Source organism: Microtus oregoni, unplaced genomic scaffold (genome assembly GCF_018167655.1).
Source record: "Microtus oregoni isolate MIOR12 unplaced genomic scaffold, Mior012 000009F_ref0000495, whole genome shotgun sequence".
NCBI lineage: Eukaryota > Metazoa > Chordata > Mammalia > Rodentia > Cricetidae > Microtus > Microtus oregoni.
The window spans coordinates 24,872,118-24,889,122 of NW_024543068.1; the positions used below are offsets into that span (position 1 = coordinate 24,872,118).

General features: G+C 47.2%; 2 protein-coding genes across 2 annotated transcripts; both read left to right on the forward strand.

Annotated features, from left to right (window-relative positions):
* Positions 1 to 223: 223 nt before the first annotated feature.
* On the forward strand, positions 224 to 8,132 carry L3hypdh (trans-L-3-hydroxyproline dehydratase). The gene is made up of 5 exons (XM_041658676.1): positions 224 to 853; positions 4,433 to 4,602; positions 6,189 to 6,311; positions 6,401 to 6,538; positions 7,611 to 8,132. Exons 1-5 carry the CDS (start codon positions 346 to 348, stop codon positions 7,734 to 7,736), a joined length of 1,065 nt encoding a protein of 354 aa, XP_041514610.1. The 5' UTR covers positions 224 to 345; the 3' UTR covers positions 7,737 to 8,132.
* Positions 8,133 to 11,988: 3,856 nt separating this feature from the next.
* Positions 11,989 to 15,116, forward strand: Gpr135 (G protein-coupled receptor 135). Its single transcript, XM_041658675.1, has one exon. It carries the CDS (start codon positions 12,130 to 12,132, stop codon positions 13,501 to 13,503), a length of 1,374 nt encoding a protein of 457 aa, XP_041514609.1. The 5' UTR covers positions 11,989 to 12,129; the 3' UTR covers positions 13,504 to 15,116.
* Positions 15,117 to 17,005: the final 1,889 nt, after the last annotated feature.

Genomic DNA, 17,005 nt, shown 5'->3' on the forward strand with positions numbered 1-17,005 from the left:
AGATAAGGCTTAATAGCCCCGCCCCCGCCCTGTGATAAAGCTCCAAGGCCCCGCCCCCGAGGTGTGGCCAAGCCTCTGGATCTCCACCCCCATGTGAGAACTAGTTTCTAGGCCCCGCCCCCGCCGCGTGTCTAGTCTCCGAGGCCCCGCCCCCGCCGTGTGTCCCTCTCGGAACCCGGTGGGCACGCCCAGTCTAAGCTTCCAGGCTTGTCGCCCGGTGGTCTCTGCTCCGACGCCTGGCCCTACGGTTGCCACCGGCCTTGCGCGTTCTCCCGTGGCGTTTGACTTTTATCCCCAGCTTGGAGAGAGCACCGCTGTGCTGAACCGCAACCCCGGACGCAGACAATGGAGGCGGCGCTGTCAGTGGCCCGGCTGCCTCCGCACGACCCGAGGACACCCCCACTGTCGGTAGTGGATATGCACACGGGCGGCGAGCCCTTGCGCATCGTGCACGCCGGGTGTCCGGAGGTGGCCGGGCCTACGTTGCTGGCCAAGCGTCGCTACATGCGTCACCACCTCGACTACGTGCGACGGCGGCTGGTGTTCGAGCCCCGCGGCCACCGGGACATGTACGGGGCGGTCCTGGTGCCGAGCGAGCTGCCCGACGCGCACCTGGGCGTCTTGTTCCTGCATAACGAAGGCTACAGCTCCATGTGCGGCCATGCGGTGCTGGCACTGGGCCGCTTCGCGATTGACTTCGGACTGGTGCCTGCTCCCCCAGACGGCGCCCGGGAGGCCCAAGTCAACATTCACTGCCCGTGCGGGCTCGTGACCGCCTTCGTGGCATGTGAAGGTGGCCGCAGTTGCGGTCCTGTGCGCTTCCACAGCGTCCCGGCCTTCGTCCTGGCCGCAGGTAAAGGGTGAGACCCTCTAGGCCCGGTGTCCAGGGACACGCTCCGGAGGAATCTAACCATTGCTCTTTGCTGAATAAACCTGCACAACTAACCCCACCCTGCTTGCCTTAGCAATTCATAAAAAGGTAATTCCAAGTTACTGCAAACACGGCTCGGTGTCTTGGTGCAATTCAGTTATCTTGCCTAACCATCCAGGCAAAGCCTGGGGGAGCTTAGAGTGGAGTGGTGAAGAAGGCTGCGCTTCCTTTACACAACTCCACACTTGGCAGGCAGGCAGGCAGGCAGGCAGGCATCCGCAGAGATTTCACAGTAGAATGAAGTTAAGAGCAGAGGTCAGTGAGTTCCAGTCTAGCTTAGAATATGCTCGGTAAACACATTTCTCCTAATAAGTTACTTAACATGACCTGTCTTTCCCCGGCTGCTAAGTGCCTTCCCTCTGCAGGAAGAATGTCATTCTAGGCCAGCATGAGCGACAGGGTCAGACCCTTTGGCTTTGAGGAAGAACTAAATGACTGGAAAGAACTATATTTGCAGGGGCAGATATTTGCTGCTCTTGCCTAAATCCACAAGTTCACAACCCTTCAGATCCCTGGCTGAGTCTGTACCTTCATTCATTTTCACAGGTTCTTAGGGTTAAAAAGGAGCACATAAAACATTCTTAGAATTTTTTCTTTTTATCATGTGGACGGTTTTGTTTTGAGATAGGATCTCATTCTGTAGCCCTGGCTTGAACAACACCCTGGCAACTTCCATTAACAACTTCTATATTGGGGCTGGCCTCCATCGCAGAGAGATCTGCCTGCCTCTGCCTCCTGAATGCTGGTAGAATTTTTTTTTAACATATCTGAAAAAATACTCATCAAGAAACAGAGACTTCAAGATAGTGGGCTTGTTGTTTCCTGGACGTACAGAAACATGAAGAGGATTTCCGTGTTCCCGAGAATAGGTCTTTGCTATCTCTGCAAGCAGGTCATCTGCAGAGGAACAACCCTCTTCTGAATCACCTGGCAGCTGGCGTTTTATCTTTTATCCCAGTTGTCCTTCTAGCACAAATGGTTATCAACCTGTGGGTCACAGCCCCCCTTGGGGTTGCCTGGCCCTTTCACAGGGGTCTCTTAAGAGCCTCAGAATACACAGATATTTGCTTCACGATTCATAAGGATAGCAACATTACAGTTACAGAGTAGCAACAGAAATAATTTTATGGTTGAGGGTCACCACAACTTGAGGAACTGTATTAAAGGGTCACAACAGCTGGAAAGTTGGGAACCTCTGCTGGAGAGAGCCTCAGCCTGCCACTTGTGGGGCCCTGTGCCCCAGGATAGCTATGAATGTGGTCCAACAGAAAAAGGAAAGTTACTGAAAACATGGAGTTGTTGTTTTTAACGGCTTACCTGTTTCTTATTGTCTCTGGGGTGCATGGCTCTCTAGCATGAACTTTGCCACAGTGGAAAGTCGGATACACTTGCAGGATTGAGGTTTTCAGTGCATATGTCTAATATGTGACTGGAAGTGAGCTGGGAGCTAATTTGGTCAATCCAGGAATGAGGTTACATAACACTGCTTTTCTCCCCAGTCTTCGAGCAATGCAAAGCATTCTTAGGAAAGCTGCTCTTGATCCTCCCCGGATAATTAGACTCCGGATCAGCCCGGGTGTGAAGGACACTGTAGCAGAACAGGCTTAGGGTAACCTCAGTAGGCAAACACCCGTGGGGATGAATGGCTCTGTGGAATTCGATGCCTTTGGGGAGAATGAGTATCACAACCAGACTGGCGCTTGAGGGAGACCATTTATGATTTTAGTTTTTTTTTTTTAAAAAAAAAAGGAAAAAAGAAAAACAGCCGTTGAACTAGCTGGATTTCTCCCTAAGCAATTCAAGCAGCAGTTTAGAGAGTCCACTCTGTGAGACCTAACAGCTGGCGGCAGCAGCATTCATATTAGTCCCCGGTTGGTAGGGGGAGGGCTAGCCAAACCTTTAGATAGCAGAGTTCCCACCAGCATCCCTGTGTGACAGCCACAGAAGTCAGTGGGCTTGAGTGCTCACACTGAAACCTTAGGAACAGGGAACCTTGCATCTCCGGCAGCACATAAAAGGCAGGAGGCTGGTGTTGGAGAGCCTTTATCTGCCCCTTCCCATCTCAGCGACCGTGTTCAGGAACGTCGCCATCTCTGAAACAAAGGTGCAACCATACCCACGGGGGAGGGTTACAGAGTTCACTGCAGCCCATGTGATAAATTACGTTTGTTTTGTTCACTTTATCCCAGGGTTCTACCACAGTAGGCTGTAAATGAATAGGTGTTGAACGATAGCTAAGCAAATGAAATTTGGAGAATGTGCTGATTGGCAATTGAAGCCTCTTGAGAATGCCATTCCTATTGGAAATTAAACTTTGACTTCCACCTTAGCGTTCACCAAAGCCACTAACCCGTGCTGGGTACTCTCTGTGTATTACTGCACGGATTTTCAAAGCAGCTCTGGTAGGGGACATACAAGTTCCTCTTTCTGTGCAAGAACAGCAAAGCTGTGCCGAGGAGCAGAACCAGGAGCCAGACCCAAGCCTGGCAGGTTCATCCTTTCATCCTCAACATCGTTGCAATTCACAGAGATCCATTTCGATTTTCTGGAAAACTCGTATATCCAACCTCATTCACAGCATGTGCTGCATTTGAGATTTTGTCTTTCTTCTCTAAGTGAACTTGGGAAGAAAGGGCTGCTTTATTCACCCTGACTCTTAGGTGCCCACGTGGTAGATACTCTCCTGGTAGGTATGCCCTAGGTGTAACCCAAGAAAAATCCATGTAAAATCCTAGTGTTGAGCTTGCGTAGACAAAGGAAAGACGCTAGATTTGGGATGGAGTTCTAAACACAGGTTACATACTTCAGGGGAACGGGCTCGGATGTGAGAGTCAGGGGCTTCTGCGTTTGCCTCCAAGCTCTGCCACTTGTGTAGCGGGATTCTCAGAATTATGGGAGCGTCTTAAAGCGCAGAACCTGTCTCTCAGCGCTGAAGTAGTGGAGGCAATGTGTCTGGCACATGGAACGTACTCATGGTCTCTCAATTTCCAATGCCAGCAATTTAGTTATTTAAGAAGAAAAGTGGCAGGCAGCCAGGCATGGTGCTGCCTACCTGCAAGCCCAGTGCTGCTGTTACAGGACATGCTACCACACCCAGCTGATAAAAGAAATCTCTAAAATTTCCCTTTTGGCAGTATAGCTGAAGATGGCCAGTTTGTGAATAACGTTCAAATCCCATCTGAAGCCTTCTCTACTAGTGTGTACTCTTCGTGGTGTTCACAGGTGGCTGTCCCAGAGTTTTCCCGTCTCCTAGTCACCCTCTATGACAACCTATTGAAGGTCCCTACAATAGAACCTCAGAGTAGTTAACGACATGCACATATAATCAAAGAGCAACACAGCTTCAGATATATTCTAACTGAAGCAAACAACCAATTTAAACAAGAAAATGCCCAATACTTATTTTGAAAATGGATTTCAGTTTCATTTCTTTCTATTGTGAGCATTTCTCCTGTGATTCTTTTCTTCCCTAACAAACATACTTGTAAACGCCTCTTTCAGATCTCACAGTGGACGTTCCTGGGCGTGGAAAGGTGGTGCTGGACATTGCGTACGGTGGGGCATTTTATGCATTTGTTAGTGCAGAAAAATTAGGACTTGACGTGTGTTCTGCAAAGACGAGGGACCTTGTGGAGGCAGCAAGCACGGTGACAGAAGCGGTGAAAGCTCAGGTGAGTCCCCGTGCTACCTTGATGACAAAGGCTCCCTCAGTTCTTAGAAAAATACAATGATCACATCCATAAGGAAAGTATGCACCTGCGTCTGTGGTCAGACTAGAGGGCCCTCGCGTGACCCTTGTGAATCCTAGCTTTGACACTGGGAGCACTCATCACCTGACTGCTGGGGGTTTCAGTTTCCTACTCTAAAATCACGTCAGTTTAGGTGGTAAGCAACTCAAGAGTATATTCTTTCATTTCTAGCATAATTCTGCCAATCAGCCTTGAGTCAGGACTCATAGATGAAAGAACATTACAATATTTGAAATTATATGCCAGTCTAACTAGTGGTCAGAATAAGTAGCATGATGGTATCTAATATGCTTGTATTGACATGTTATGGGCCCACTTAACTGATGTAGGAGCTGCAGGCCTGCTTTTCGTCCCACCCAGCTCCTGCACAGCTAGCTTTACACCAGAAATAACAACATACAAACCATATTCATTTAAACACTGCTTGGCCCACTAGCTCTAGCCCTTACTGGCTAATTCTGATATCCCAATCAACCCATCTCTAATAAACTGTGTAGCACCGGTCCTACCGGGAAAGATTCAGCATGTCTGACCTGGCGGCTTGGTTCATCGTGTCTGCCCGGGAGAGGGGAGCATGGCCTCTGAGCTCACTTCCTCTTCCTCCCAGCATTCTGTTCTGTTTACTCCTCCCACCTATGTTTTAACCTATGAGGCCAAGCAGTTTCTTTATTACTTAACCAATGACCTTCCTCCATCACTTAACAAAGCTTTAGTTTGAAAAAATATGGGGCTGGAGAGATGGCTCAGTGGTTAAGAGCATTGCCTGCTCTTCCAAAGGTCCTGAGTTCAATTCCCAGCAACCACATGGTGGCTCACAACCATCTGTAAAGAGGTCTGGCGCCCTCTTCTGGCCTTCAGGCATACAGACAGAATATTGTATACATAATAAATAAATAAATATTAAAAAAAAAAGAAAAAATATAAAAGGTAGAAAAACGAAAATATGTAGCACTGGGCTGGAGAGATGGCTGAGGCGGTAAGAACACTAGCTGGTTTACAACGAACCCAGGTACTCAAGAAGCCAGAAAAGGGCATCAGATCCCCTGGAACTAATTGTGTTCTGTTCTGTTTTTCCCTCTAACTCCAATTGTTTCTTACTTACAAGTAGCCTCTGGATTCTTTTAACTATCCTTTAAAAAAGATTTACTCTGTTAGATTTTCCCACATTCTCCCCTTCCATGGCATGGTTTTAACTCAGGCATAGCCAGCCTTTGGACCACCCATCATGAATTAAGCTCTCCACAGAGGGTGTGTGCTGGGCATGCATATAAAATAGGTATTGCCCATTTAGTTGAGGTTATATACAGAAGAGTTTCCTCAGCAGGAACTCAACATGAGAGTCGTAACTGCAAATAAAACTGCTTGTGTCTGGAGAGTAACGTAATATCAAGCATTTATTTAGGTGATTCTCAAAAATGATACATATTGAGAAAATTAAGTCTGTCATTGACATTATTTCAAAGGCAAAATTTGAATCAAACATTTCACATGTGGTCATTTTATTGCAGTTTAAAATCAAGCATCCTGAGAGTGAAGACCTTGGTTTTCTGTATGGAACTATTTTAACAGATGGAAAAGATGCATACAGCGAGGAGCCCACCACCAACATCTGCGTGTTTGCAGATGAACAGGTGGGTACCATGGCTTCAACTGTTAGACTTGAACCCTAGAACCGCTGGGTAGAGAACACTCAATTCCTGTCGTTATGGTTCTGAAACAGGTCGACAGAAGCCCCACGGGCTCAGGAGTGACAGCCCGAATTGCTCTGCAGTATCATAAGGGCCTTCTGCAGCTGGACCAGACCAGAACCTTCCAAAGCAGCACAACTGGCTCCATGTTCACGGGGCGTGCTGTGAGGGTTAGTGTAACTCTGGCTTCTTGTGGGAGACAGAAGGGGTGGAGCTGGGTGCTGATGAGTTCCTGGACTTGAAAGCCAGCCTGTAAAAACTTCTGTCCAACCATCAATTCTCAAAGTGTAGTGTTGGCACCTCAAGTTTGACCCACTGTGCTTTCTATGAGTCAAATCTATGTTCATCATGATATACTAAGACATGGTTAGCATTGCCCTCGGTCTCTCAGAAGCAGGCAGGCTACACTCTGAGTGATAGCCCAAACGTGAATGACTAAATACAGAAGCAGGTGAGAATCCAGCTGTTCCTATTGAGACAGACAGGAGTGGGCCTTCAAGATTGAAAAATGATGCCACTTTTCTTGTTTAAAACTTTTTGGCAACAGTTATTTACAAAATGTGCGTATTCATTTCTGTGCATTCATTGCTTTGTAATCAGTTTGTCTTCAAATGAAGCAGTGAACAAATACCTTTAATTCCCAGTAAGTACTGAGAGTATTCCAGGCATAAAGAAGAGCTTGTGGAGGTCCTCAAATATTAAGGTGTAAAGGGCTCTTGAGACCAGAAGATTTAAGAAGTACTGCATTAGAGTTGAGCTTTTTTGGTTTTTGACTTATTCTATGGAAGTATTGTAATTCAAAGAGTAGCACATAAAAGATGCGAGTTGTGAAAATAGAACTTTTGTAATGAAGTCAAATGCAAATGTGCTAACAGTGAATCTGCTCGGTAGCAAATGAAACCTGTTATAGAATGATGAATCTATGTTAGTGGATGAACGTACTCATGGAGAGTCCTTTAACGTAGGAAGCCATCTACCCTAACGCAGCTGTTTTTCAGGATTTGTTTCTGAATACGGAAGGTCCCGCTTAGCAGGCTTCTGGGTTCCTAGTCCCTCTCCCATGTGCCCCCTCTTCCCAGTTAACTAAAACACAATCTGACCCTGTCACCTCCTTAAAAACTTTCCTGTGCCTGAGGGATCAACACTTGGGTTTCTCTGGCTGTAAGAGCCAAGAGCCCAGCCTTCAGGACACCAAACAGCCGCAGTATTTTCCCAGCTTGCTCCTCTCGTCTTCTTTTTCAGGAAGGGAAGTGCGGGGATTTCAAAGCTGTCATAGTGGAGGTTGCAGGACAAGCCCATTACACGGGGACAGCAAGCCTGACAGTGGAAGACGACGACCCCTTGAGGGATGGCTTTCTTCTCAAGTGACCTTGCCCGTGAGCTTTAAGGTTTTCCTTCTAAAGCAATTACCTGTGAGTGGTGTTTCCTCTGTATTATATGAAAATCAGCATCCAGTTACCCATATAGGCTAATTTTATAATTTCTAGAACAGTATACTAAGGCTAAATGCAAGGCATTATTCTTCCTGCTTGCAAACCTTTTGAGCCTAATATCACTGATGTGGCATACAAAGTGCAAAACATTCAGAAACGTTTCAATCGTTAGTATACAGGGCCAAATTAAAACCTAGTTTCTTGATCTATGCTGTGGAAATGGCAGTTCTTTGTGTTAAAGTTTCTTTGGATGATAGCTTCAGTTATAGACCACACAGCAATAAACTTTGTGAGTCTGTTATTTTAATGCTCCAGTTTGATTGAAATAAAGGCCTCCATAAGCAGCATGTTGAGGAAGCAGGTTATTACGAGGTTCTCAACACTTGGCATAAATAATCCTGGAACGATCACCTGGAGTCAGCTTCTTTGACAGGCATTGTTATAGGGGCTGCTGGGGTGTTGCCTTTGCTGCTGAGCCCCCATCATCTACACCCACTGGTACCCAAGTGCCACAAAGCCACTGACTGTGCTGCGAAGACCAACAGGTAACCAGATTTTTGCCATCCTTTTGGGTTAGGGAGTGGTGTTTTGTTTGTTGTGTGTTTGGATGGTTGTTTTTCCTTTGTTTGGTTTTTTTTCATTGGTTTTAAGTATTGGCTTTAGAAGCTCATGCTACATTGTTGAAATACAGATGGGAAGTGAAAATTAATCTCTGAATCTTTACAATGAAATGAATCTCGTGTCCTATCAGCTGAAGCTTGACTGGTAAGTTCTTCTTCACTGACGGGGTACTAAAAAGGAAAGTCCAGATCAGAGATAAAGAAGATAGAAAAGGTAGGCTGGGGGGGGGGGTCTTGCATAGGCCATGTCTTTTGCCAAACAAGTTCTTTAAGAAGTACACCATCTTGTATACTGTTTGTGGTGGCGGGGCAGCAGGGGGGGGGGGGGGACACAGAGCTAGCAAAAAGCTATTATACAATGGTACAAACTCAGCAGGAAGCTAAGTCAAGCAGTGTTGCCCAAGGGGAGCACAGGATACCTCAGAGGTATCACAGGCCACGCACACAGAGTCCTTGGGACTGATAACTCCAGTCTCTTCCATGGGAAAAGCCAAGCTCCCAGGAATGGAAACATAACTTCTCCTAGGCCCTGGCTCCAGCCCTAGACTGGACTTGACCAAGACTCCCTGGACAAGGACACGGACTCAGCTTCCTTTTGTCCTTTCCTGAAGGCCTCTGAGAAAGCCTTGGATCACCTCAACAATCAGCTGCTTGCTAGACTTAGAACATGAAAAAAAAAAATCTCATTACTAGCATTATTGCCCATTAATACTTACCTTTTTTTTTTTTTTGGTTTTTCAAGTCAGGGTTTCTCTATGGTTTTGGAGCCTGTCCTGGAACTAGCTCTTGTAGACCAGGCTGGTCTCGAACTCACAGAGATCCGCCTGCCTCTGCCTCCCGAGTGCTGGGATTAAAGGCGTGCGCCACCACCGCCCAGCCTAATACTTACCTTTGAGCCTTTTAAAAATATTGCTTGAAAGCCAGGTGCAGGGACACGTGCCTGTATTCCCAGCCCTTGGGGGCTAGAGCCAAGAAGATTATAAAGTTTGAGGTCAGCCAGTTCATTCAGGCCTTGACTTTTAATAATCGGGAATAAAATAAAATGGATCATTGTCTGTCATCTATTGAAACATTACCTGTGATGCGCTCGGAAAACACAGTAGCCCTTTTGTGAGGTATGTAGTCGTACTTCAGTTCTGAGCACACCAGATACTGAACTAATCCATGTTAAGTGGCTCTGTCACTCAGTAGACCTTCATTGACTTATTTTTGGAGGTCTGTAACTTGATTACCTAACCCAAAGAAAAAATAGGAAGTGAATATCTGTTATTTCCCCATCACCCCCAAGCAGTTCAGGTTTGTGTCAACACCATCAGTCACCCCAAAGGAAAGGGAAAGAGGTGCTGCCATCAACTCAGGTGACTAAATTTCCATAGAGCAGGTGATTTGCCCCATTTAATGAAATGAAAATAGAATTGCTACTTTCTCTCTTAACCTCATGTCTCATTAACTAGAACAAATACATTGTTTTAGAGTCTCATTTCTTGATGGACCACATATGCACCCTCTATCCGAAAGAGAACACTGAAGTTAGTGTCCATGGCTACCAAGGGTGCAGAACTTGAGCTGTGGCAGAGTTAGGAACTGTCAGTTCTGGCAGTGCCAACAAGTCGATGATGCTTAGTTATTTCTCTTCTTGGTTTAGAATTGTCTGCAGATAGTGCACTCCCCATTCACTGCCTCAGGGTAGAGCTCTCTGCCTCCTGTAGGATGCTATTGCTTCATTCCACTTATGTATGGTAAGGAGATGCCAGACAAGCACGTTGGCTCACCCTGGTATAGCCAGTCCAGAGAGTATGACTCCAACAAGTTGGTAATACCTAACATCCAACATTCTAACCCCAACTGCATGTAGCCTAGAATTCAGACACCGACAACGTCAACACTCCCCTCTCGATGTCGTGTTTGCATTCTCCATCTCTCCTCTCCCCTTCGCAATAGTCCAGCTTTGTATACAAAGTCTTTATCAGCCACTCTAGCAACTCAATCTCCATTGCATTTCATTCCTTCATTTTTAAAAACACTTATTTCCTTGTTATACGTTTGTGTTTGCCTAAGACTGTAAGTCTTTTGGGACAGGGCCCTTATTTGCTTTGTGCTAGAACTAGGTATTAATGGTTGCAGATTGAATTTACTAAATAAGTTCATCTATAGGTACTATATTTTCATATTGAATGACTGTCAGCTGGAGTTGCTTTTACCCTGAAGGGGAATGCGGCAATTTCTGCAGATAGTTTTAGTGGCTGCAGCTGAGAGACGTGCTGCTGGCGCCTAACGGGCAGAGACTAGATGTGCTGCTAAGTAAGGGTTCTGTGTGGAACAGTCCCACCAGCAAAGAACGATCTGGCCCAGAGTGAGAGCGAGAAATCTTTCAATGCACTGTTTCCTGTAGCATACACTGAAGGAAACCCTTCAGCCGTAATGCAGACTCCAAGACCTGCGAGTGGCCTAGTTATTTAAGAGTTTCTCAAGCCTGTGGGTGCATTAGCATCTCCCGGAGAGCTTGTCAAAGCACTAGAGTCTGGATCTCCTCCCAAGTATCGGAACATTAGATTCTGCATTGCTGGAAGTTTTTGAGCCATGCTGATGTTGTTGGCTCCAGACCCGCATTTTGTGAACAGCTGCTTTAAAGAGCACAGGTAACTGGAGGATTGATTTAAGCCTTTCCTCCTCAAGGTCAGAGCCACGGTCTAGGGAGGCAACCTTGCTGGGCAGCCAGGCCTTTCCTGGTTCTGTCTCTCCCCACTCAGTATCTGCCAGAGTGTCTGTGGCTGGCCATGCCTTAATATACCACACAGACCACATTCTAGAGACCAAATGGTAATAGCGGGGGAACCTACGCCTCTCTGCCCTCTCCCCATGCATTAACCAGTTACCATCCAGAGGTCCAGGACCTTGAACAGTAGATGACATCTTCCCTCCTACATCCAGATGCCAGTCCTTGAGAGTATCTGCTCCGAATCAGGCTTAAGGAAGGAGCCCAGACTCAAGAATATTGAGTGTCAGCAAGAAATCTATTGAAACAAGTTTGTCACATCGGTAGTTTTCAAAGTGTGATCCTTGGACCATCATCATCACCAACCATACAAATTCTTGATCCTCACTCCATTATCTGAAACTGAGATAGGAACCTAGTCATGTGTAACACGCCCTCTGAGTGTTTCTGTTGCTGGCTTAAAATATAGACATACAGGAAATACCCCCTCCCGCCCCACAAGTTCAAGAACTCCTGATGTGGACTGTTTTCCTTTCTTACCTGTGGACTCCAGAGATGCCCACAGCATCAGTACCCTCACACAGGCTTCCCTGTAGGGCCTCAGCGCCCGACAGGAAACAGCTAGAACCACCTCGGTAGAATCTGCCATTCGTATGCGGGATTTTCTGACTGTCTCTGGCATGGCAGGGTACTGGAGGTAGACCATATCAGCCCTCAGACGCACAGACCCTGGCAGGATCGCCTCAGGCTGGGGAAGGAGATGATGTGGGCCGGTTTTCTGGGGTACCCGGCTGGCGTCCCGCCCTGCGTTCCTGCGTAAACAGGCGGTTCCCTCGGCAACGCCTGGAACCCACGTCAAGGTTCTACCAGCGCGGGGTGGTGACCGCCCCGTTTCGGCCGAGCCCCACCCACTCCTCGCGGCGGCCGCTTGGGTCCGCTCAGCCCTTCACCCTGCTGCGGGATGAGCAGAGCGGCGACCTGCGCGGGGCCCCATGGAGGAGCAGGAGCGGCCCCCCGGCCGCCCGCCCGCAAGCGTGGCCTTACCAGGCAGCGCTCATCCGGGCGGGGCGGCTTCCACGACCACCGCGGCCGCGCTGTCGTTCAGCACCGTCGCCACGGTAACGCTGGGAAACCAGAGTGATGCGGGCCGGCCGGAGGCGGCGGGGTCTCGGGGACCTGCGCCGCTGCTGTGGCACGGGGCGGCGGTGGCCGCGCAGGCGCTCGTGCTCTTGCTCATCTTCCTGCTGTCTAGCCTGGGCAACTGCGCAGTGATGGGGGTGATCGTGAAGCACCGGCAGCTGCGCACGGTCACCAACGCTTTCATCCTGTCGTTGTCCCTGTCGGACCTGCTCACCGCGCTGCTCTGTCTACCCGCCGCCTTCCTAGACCTGTTCGCGCCTCCCGGAGATTCGGGGCCCTGGCGCAGCTTCTGCGCCGCCAGCCGCTTCTTCAGTTCGTGCTTTGGCATCGTGTCCACGTTCAGCGTGGCGCTCATCTCTCTGGACCGTTACTGCGCCATCGTGCGTCCGCCGCGGGATAAGCTGGGCAGGCGACGCGCTCTGCAGTTGCTGGCCGGAGCCTGGCTGGCGGCGCTTGGCTTCTCGCTGCCTTGGGAGCTGCTTCGGGCGCCCCGGGAGCCCCCTGCTCCGCAGAGCTTCCACCGCTGCCTTTACCGGACCTCCCCAGACCCCGCGCAGCTGGGCGCCATCTACAGCGTGGGGTTGGTGGTGGCCTGCTACCTGCTGCCCTTCCTGCTGATGTGCTTCTGCCGCTACCACATCTGCAAGACCGTGCGCCTGTCGGACGTGCGCGTGCGGCCGATGACCACCTACGCGCGCGTGCTGCGCTTCTTCAGCGAGGTGCGCACGGCCACCACCGTGCTCATCATGATTATCTTCGTCATCTGCTGCTGGGGCCCCTACTGCTTCCTGGTGCTTCTGGCGGCGACTCGGCAGGGTCAGGCCACTCAGGCCCCCTCGTTGCTCAATGTGGCGGCTGTCTGGCTGACGTGGGCCAATGGGGCTATCAACCCTGTCATCTATGCCATCCGCAACCCCAACATTTCCATGCTCCTAGGACGCAATCGTGAGGAGGGTTACAGGACTAGGAACATGGATGCTTTTTTGCCCAGCCAATGTCTAGGTTTGCAGGCCAGAAGCCTCAATCGCCTTCGAAATGGCTGTACCAGCAGGCTGGGGGCGTGTAGCAGGATGCCTTCTTCCAACCCGGCTAGCGGGGCAGGAGGGGAAGTGGTCATGTGGGCTCGCAAAAACCCAGTTGTGCTCTTCTTTCGAGAGGGACCACCAGATCCAGTTATGGCAGTAGGCAAACAGCATAAATCTGAAGCCGGGGACAGTAGCCACTAAGAAGGGTTGAGGTGGACAGCTTGTAATAACAGCAGATTTCCACCCCTCTCATTTAGTGATGCGGGGATCAGGGAGAATTGTGAATGTCATAAAGCCAAACATTTAAAACTAAAAAGACAGGAATGGGAGGGGTACCACTTCATTTCCAAACATAAAAGTCGCAAAAAATCATCCCCTTTCTTCAAAAGTGCCAAAAGGAATGTGAAATGCAAAATTTCAAACAATCTTAAACCACGCAACCAAGTGTTGTGAGGTGTAAGTGCAAAAAAAGCAACAAAAATAAAATTTACAGTTACTGAAAAGCTCATGTTACAGGAATCACACTGTGAAACAGATGCCATTGAACTGAAAGGATTTATTCAAATACTGATTTTTTGGGAATGAGCAAAGACCCTCGGTCTGTTTGAAGGCCCCTGTACTTCACCAGCATTCAACGAAACCAGATTTTAGAGTCTGCCTGCGTGACCTGCTTTGGGTGCTTAAAGCTGAGAGCTAAAACAACATTACACTGATTGGTGCCCTCCCCCGGAATTTTTGTGCGAAATTTTAAATTTAGAGTCTATTTTGAACCACTTCCAGATTTTTGCAAAGGTCGTTTATTACTAGATATAATTCAGTGGTCCAAAGAGCACATGAACATGATGTGGTTGTTTAAACAGAAGTCCAATATTATCCATAAAAACCGATGTTCCTTTGAAGCCCATTTTAGCCCCCAAATTAGCTGTCTTGGGAACCCAGGCTCTGTCCTTACTCTAAGCTGTTGTTCCTGTTTGATAGTTTGTGTGGATGCCACTCCAAATGCTTTCATTAATAATAATAATAATAATAACTTTCATACTGGAAAAATCTTTGTCTACTGGGATAACTGTGTTTGTGTTTTTGTTTATTTTTTTTGATAGAGCCCAAAATGTAATTTGAAGTCAAATTGCTTGAATCGGGTGAGTGCTGCTCATATGGATATGCACATATATGTATTATACATATGTCTTCTACACACTGGCTGTCCTACTCACCTTTAATTGCCAAATGTGATTCCTAAGAGGAATTCTAAAAGTAATATGGAAAGTATGGCCACATCCTTGGAATAGTCATAGAATGTCCTACAAGGACATACTTTCTATTTAGAAGTTTGGATATTTTTTAGTAGCAACTATTATAGCCATCATTAGAAAGATAATTGGTATGGGATTGCAATAATTGGTATAGTTGCAAGATGAGATATAAATCTGTACGCACAGGTTGGAGAGATACCTCCAGCAAACTGAAAATACTTTCAGAAACTTGCAAAAACAATTTTTTACAATAATTCAGAAGCACAAACTATGCTTTGTAGATGCAAAATTTTTCACACTGAATGTCACTTTGATTTTTTTCTTCCCTTCTCCTGCTTTAATCCAGTGTTCCACAGCTTTAGCTGACTAATCATTTTTAAAAGTGTGAAAATGCACACTTTGTGAGGATTTGATTGTGAACTAGCCAGCATCATTATTATTTTATTGTGAACTAGCTAGCATCATTTTTCTTGTACAGTGTTTTAAGATGTTTGTTAGTATGTAAGCCTGTATGCCAGACAAATGTACAACTTGGTAATCAAAGATAGAAATACATGATCTCTGTCTTGATGATCAAAGACTGTTTTCATTTTTCTTATTCTCCAGGTATCACCACAGTCAAAACTTTGTAAATTATCTGGGTGTGTTATTGCCGCGTCAGTGTGGCACAAAGGGGATGAGGAAGATCCTCCCTTCTAAAGCCTGCTGTCAAAGGTTATAGGCTCAGCCCCAAAATAACCACACAGAAACTGTATTAATCAAATCACTGCTTGGTCCATTAATTCTAGCTTCTTATTGGCTAACTCTTACATCTTAATTTAACCCATTTCTATTAATCTGTGTATCACTACGAGGCTGTGGCTTACCGGGTAAAGTTCCGGCATCTGACTCTGGTGAGGCTACATGACTTCTTGACTCCGCCTTCTTTCTCCCAGAATGCAGTTTAGTTTTCCCCACCTAGCTCTGCTCCACCCTATCACAAGCCAAAACAAAACAGCTTCTTAATTAACCAATGGTATTCACAGCATACAGAGAGGAATCCCACATCTCAGGGCCTTGCCAAGCAGCCTTGCTAATGGAAGAGCCGTCAGTGTCACACTCCCATGCGTTCCCAGAGACAGCAGGGCCACCGCCACACTTTCCCTTCTCAGCACTGGGACTCCGTCTGACTTTAAGCTGTGCAAGGCCTGTGCTTGCTGCCACAGTCTCTGAGAGTTTATATGGGCTTCAATTCTGTTGTGTCTGGAAGATTCTGTTTCTTCAGTGTCCTGCATCCCCTCTGTTTCTTACAATCTCCCCGCCTCCTCTTCTGCAGAGTTCCCTGAGCCCTGAGGGGAGAGGGTTGATGGAGACATCCCATTTAGAACTGAGTGTTCCAAGGTCTCTCACTCTGCACACCGTCCAGCTCTGGGTCTTGCTTTAATTCCCGTATTCTGTAGGAGGAAGCTTCTCTGTTGATGGTTGAGTGCAACATAGATCTATGGGCGTAGCAGAATGTCATTAGGAGTCAGTTTATTGCTATGTTCCTTTAGCAGAACAGCAGTGTTTGGTTTCCCCTAGGCCCATGGCTTATCTAGCCTCAGGTTGTTGGAAATCCAAGCCGTGCCAGGGATGGGTCCCATCTCATGGAGAGGGCCTTCAATCCAATTAGATAGTGACTGGTTACTCCCATAAGCTTTAAGCCATCACTGTGCCAGCATATCTTGCTTGCAGGTTGCCACTGTAAATCAAAGGGTTTGGGGGTTTGAATACATGGTTGCAGGGAGTGGCACGATTGGAAAGGATTAGGGAGTGTGTCCCTAGGGGTGACATTCTAAGCCTAGACTGTCTGTCTTTCTGCGGCCTGCAGAGCTAGATGGAAAACTCTCAGCTGCTTTATATGTTGCTTAGGCTTTTCCACTTGTAGCTTTTAATATTCTTTCTTTGCTCTTACATTTAGTGTTTTGACTATTATGTATTGTGGGGGACCTCTTTTCTGTCCCTGTCTGTTCTGTGTTCTGTATGCTTTTCGGACCTTGATAGGCACTTTCTTCTTTAGGTCATGGAAGCTTTCTTCTACGATTTTCTTGAAAATATTTTTTGTGCCTTTAACCTGGGTTTCTTTTCCTTTCTCTCTTCCCATTAATTGTAGATTTGTTCTTTCCACGGTATCCCCTACTCCCTGGATGTTTTGTGCCCAGAGTTGTTTGTTTGTTTGTTTGTTTGTTTTAATCTGACATTTATTCAATCTTGTCTTAAACCCCTGTGATTCTCTCTTCCATGACTCTTGCTCTGTAGATGCGGCTTCACCTCTGAAGTTTTCATGCAACTTCCTAAAGTTTTCGTTTGCAATTTTATCTCCGTTATGGGTTTTCTTCAGTGATTCTATTTCTACTTTCGTGTCTCGGATTGTTTTCTACGTTTCATCATTCTACCACTCATTTGTGTTCTTATAGATGTTATTAAGAAAT

What these genes read in the sequence shown, in the direction of transcription:
- L3hypdh (XM_041658676.1), top strand. Translation starts at nt 346, where the DNA reads ATGGAGGCGGCGCTGTCAGTGGCCCGGCTGCCTCCGCACGACCCGAGG. An exon ending in CAGAAGCGGTGAAAGCTCAG is followed by an intron (nt 4,603 to 6,188) that starts GTGAGTCCCCGT and finishes ATTTTATTGCAG; the next exon opens with TTTAAAATCAAGCATCCTGA. An exon ending in TCACGGGGCGTGCTGTGAGG is followed by an intron (nt 6,539 to 7,610) that starts GTTAGTGTAACT and finishes CTTCTTTTTCAG; the next exon opens with GAAGGGAAGTGCGGGGATTT.
- Gpr135 (XM_041658675.1), top strand. Translation starts at nt 12,130, where the DNA reads ATGGAGGAGCAGGAGCGGCCCCCCGGCCGCCCGCCCGCAAGCGTGGCC.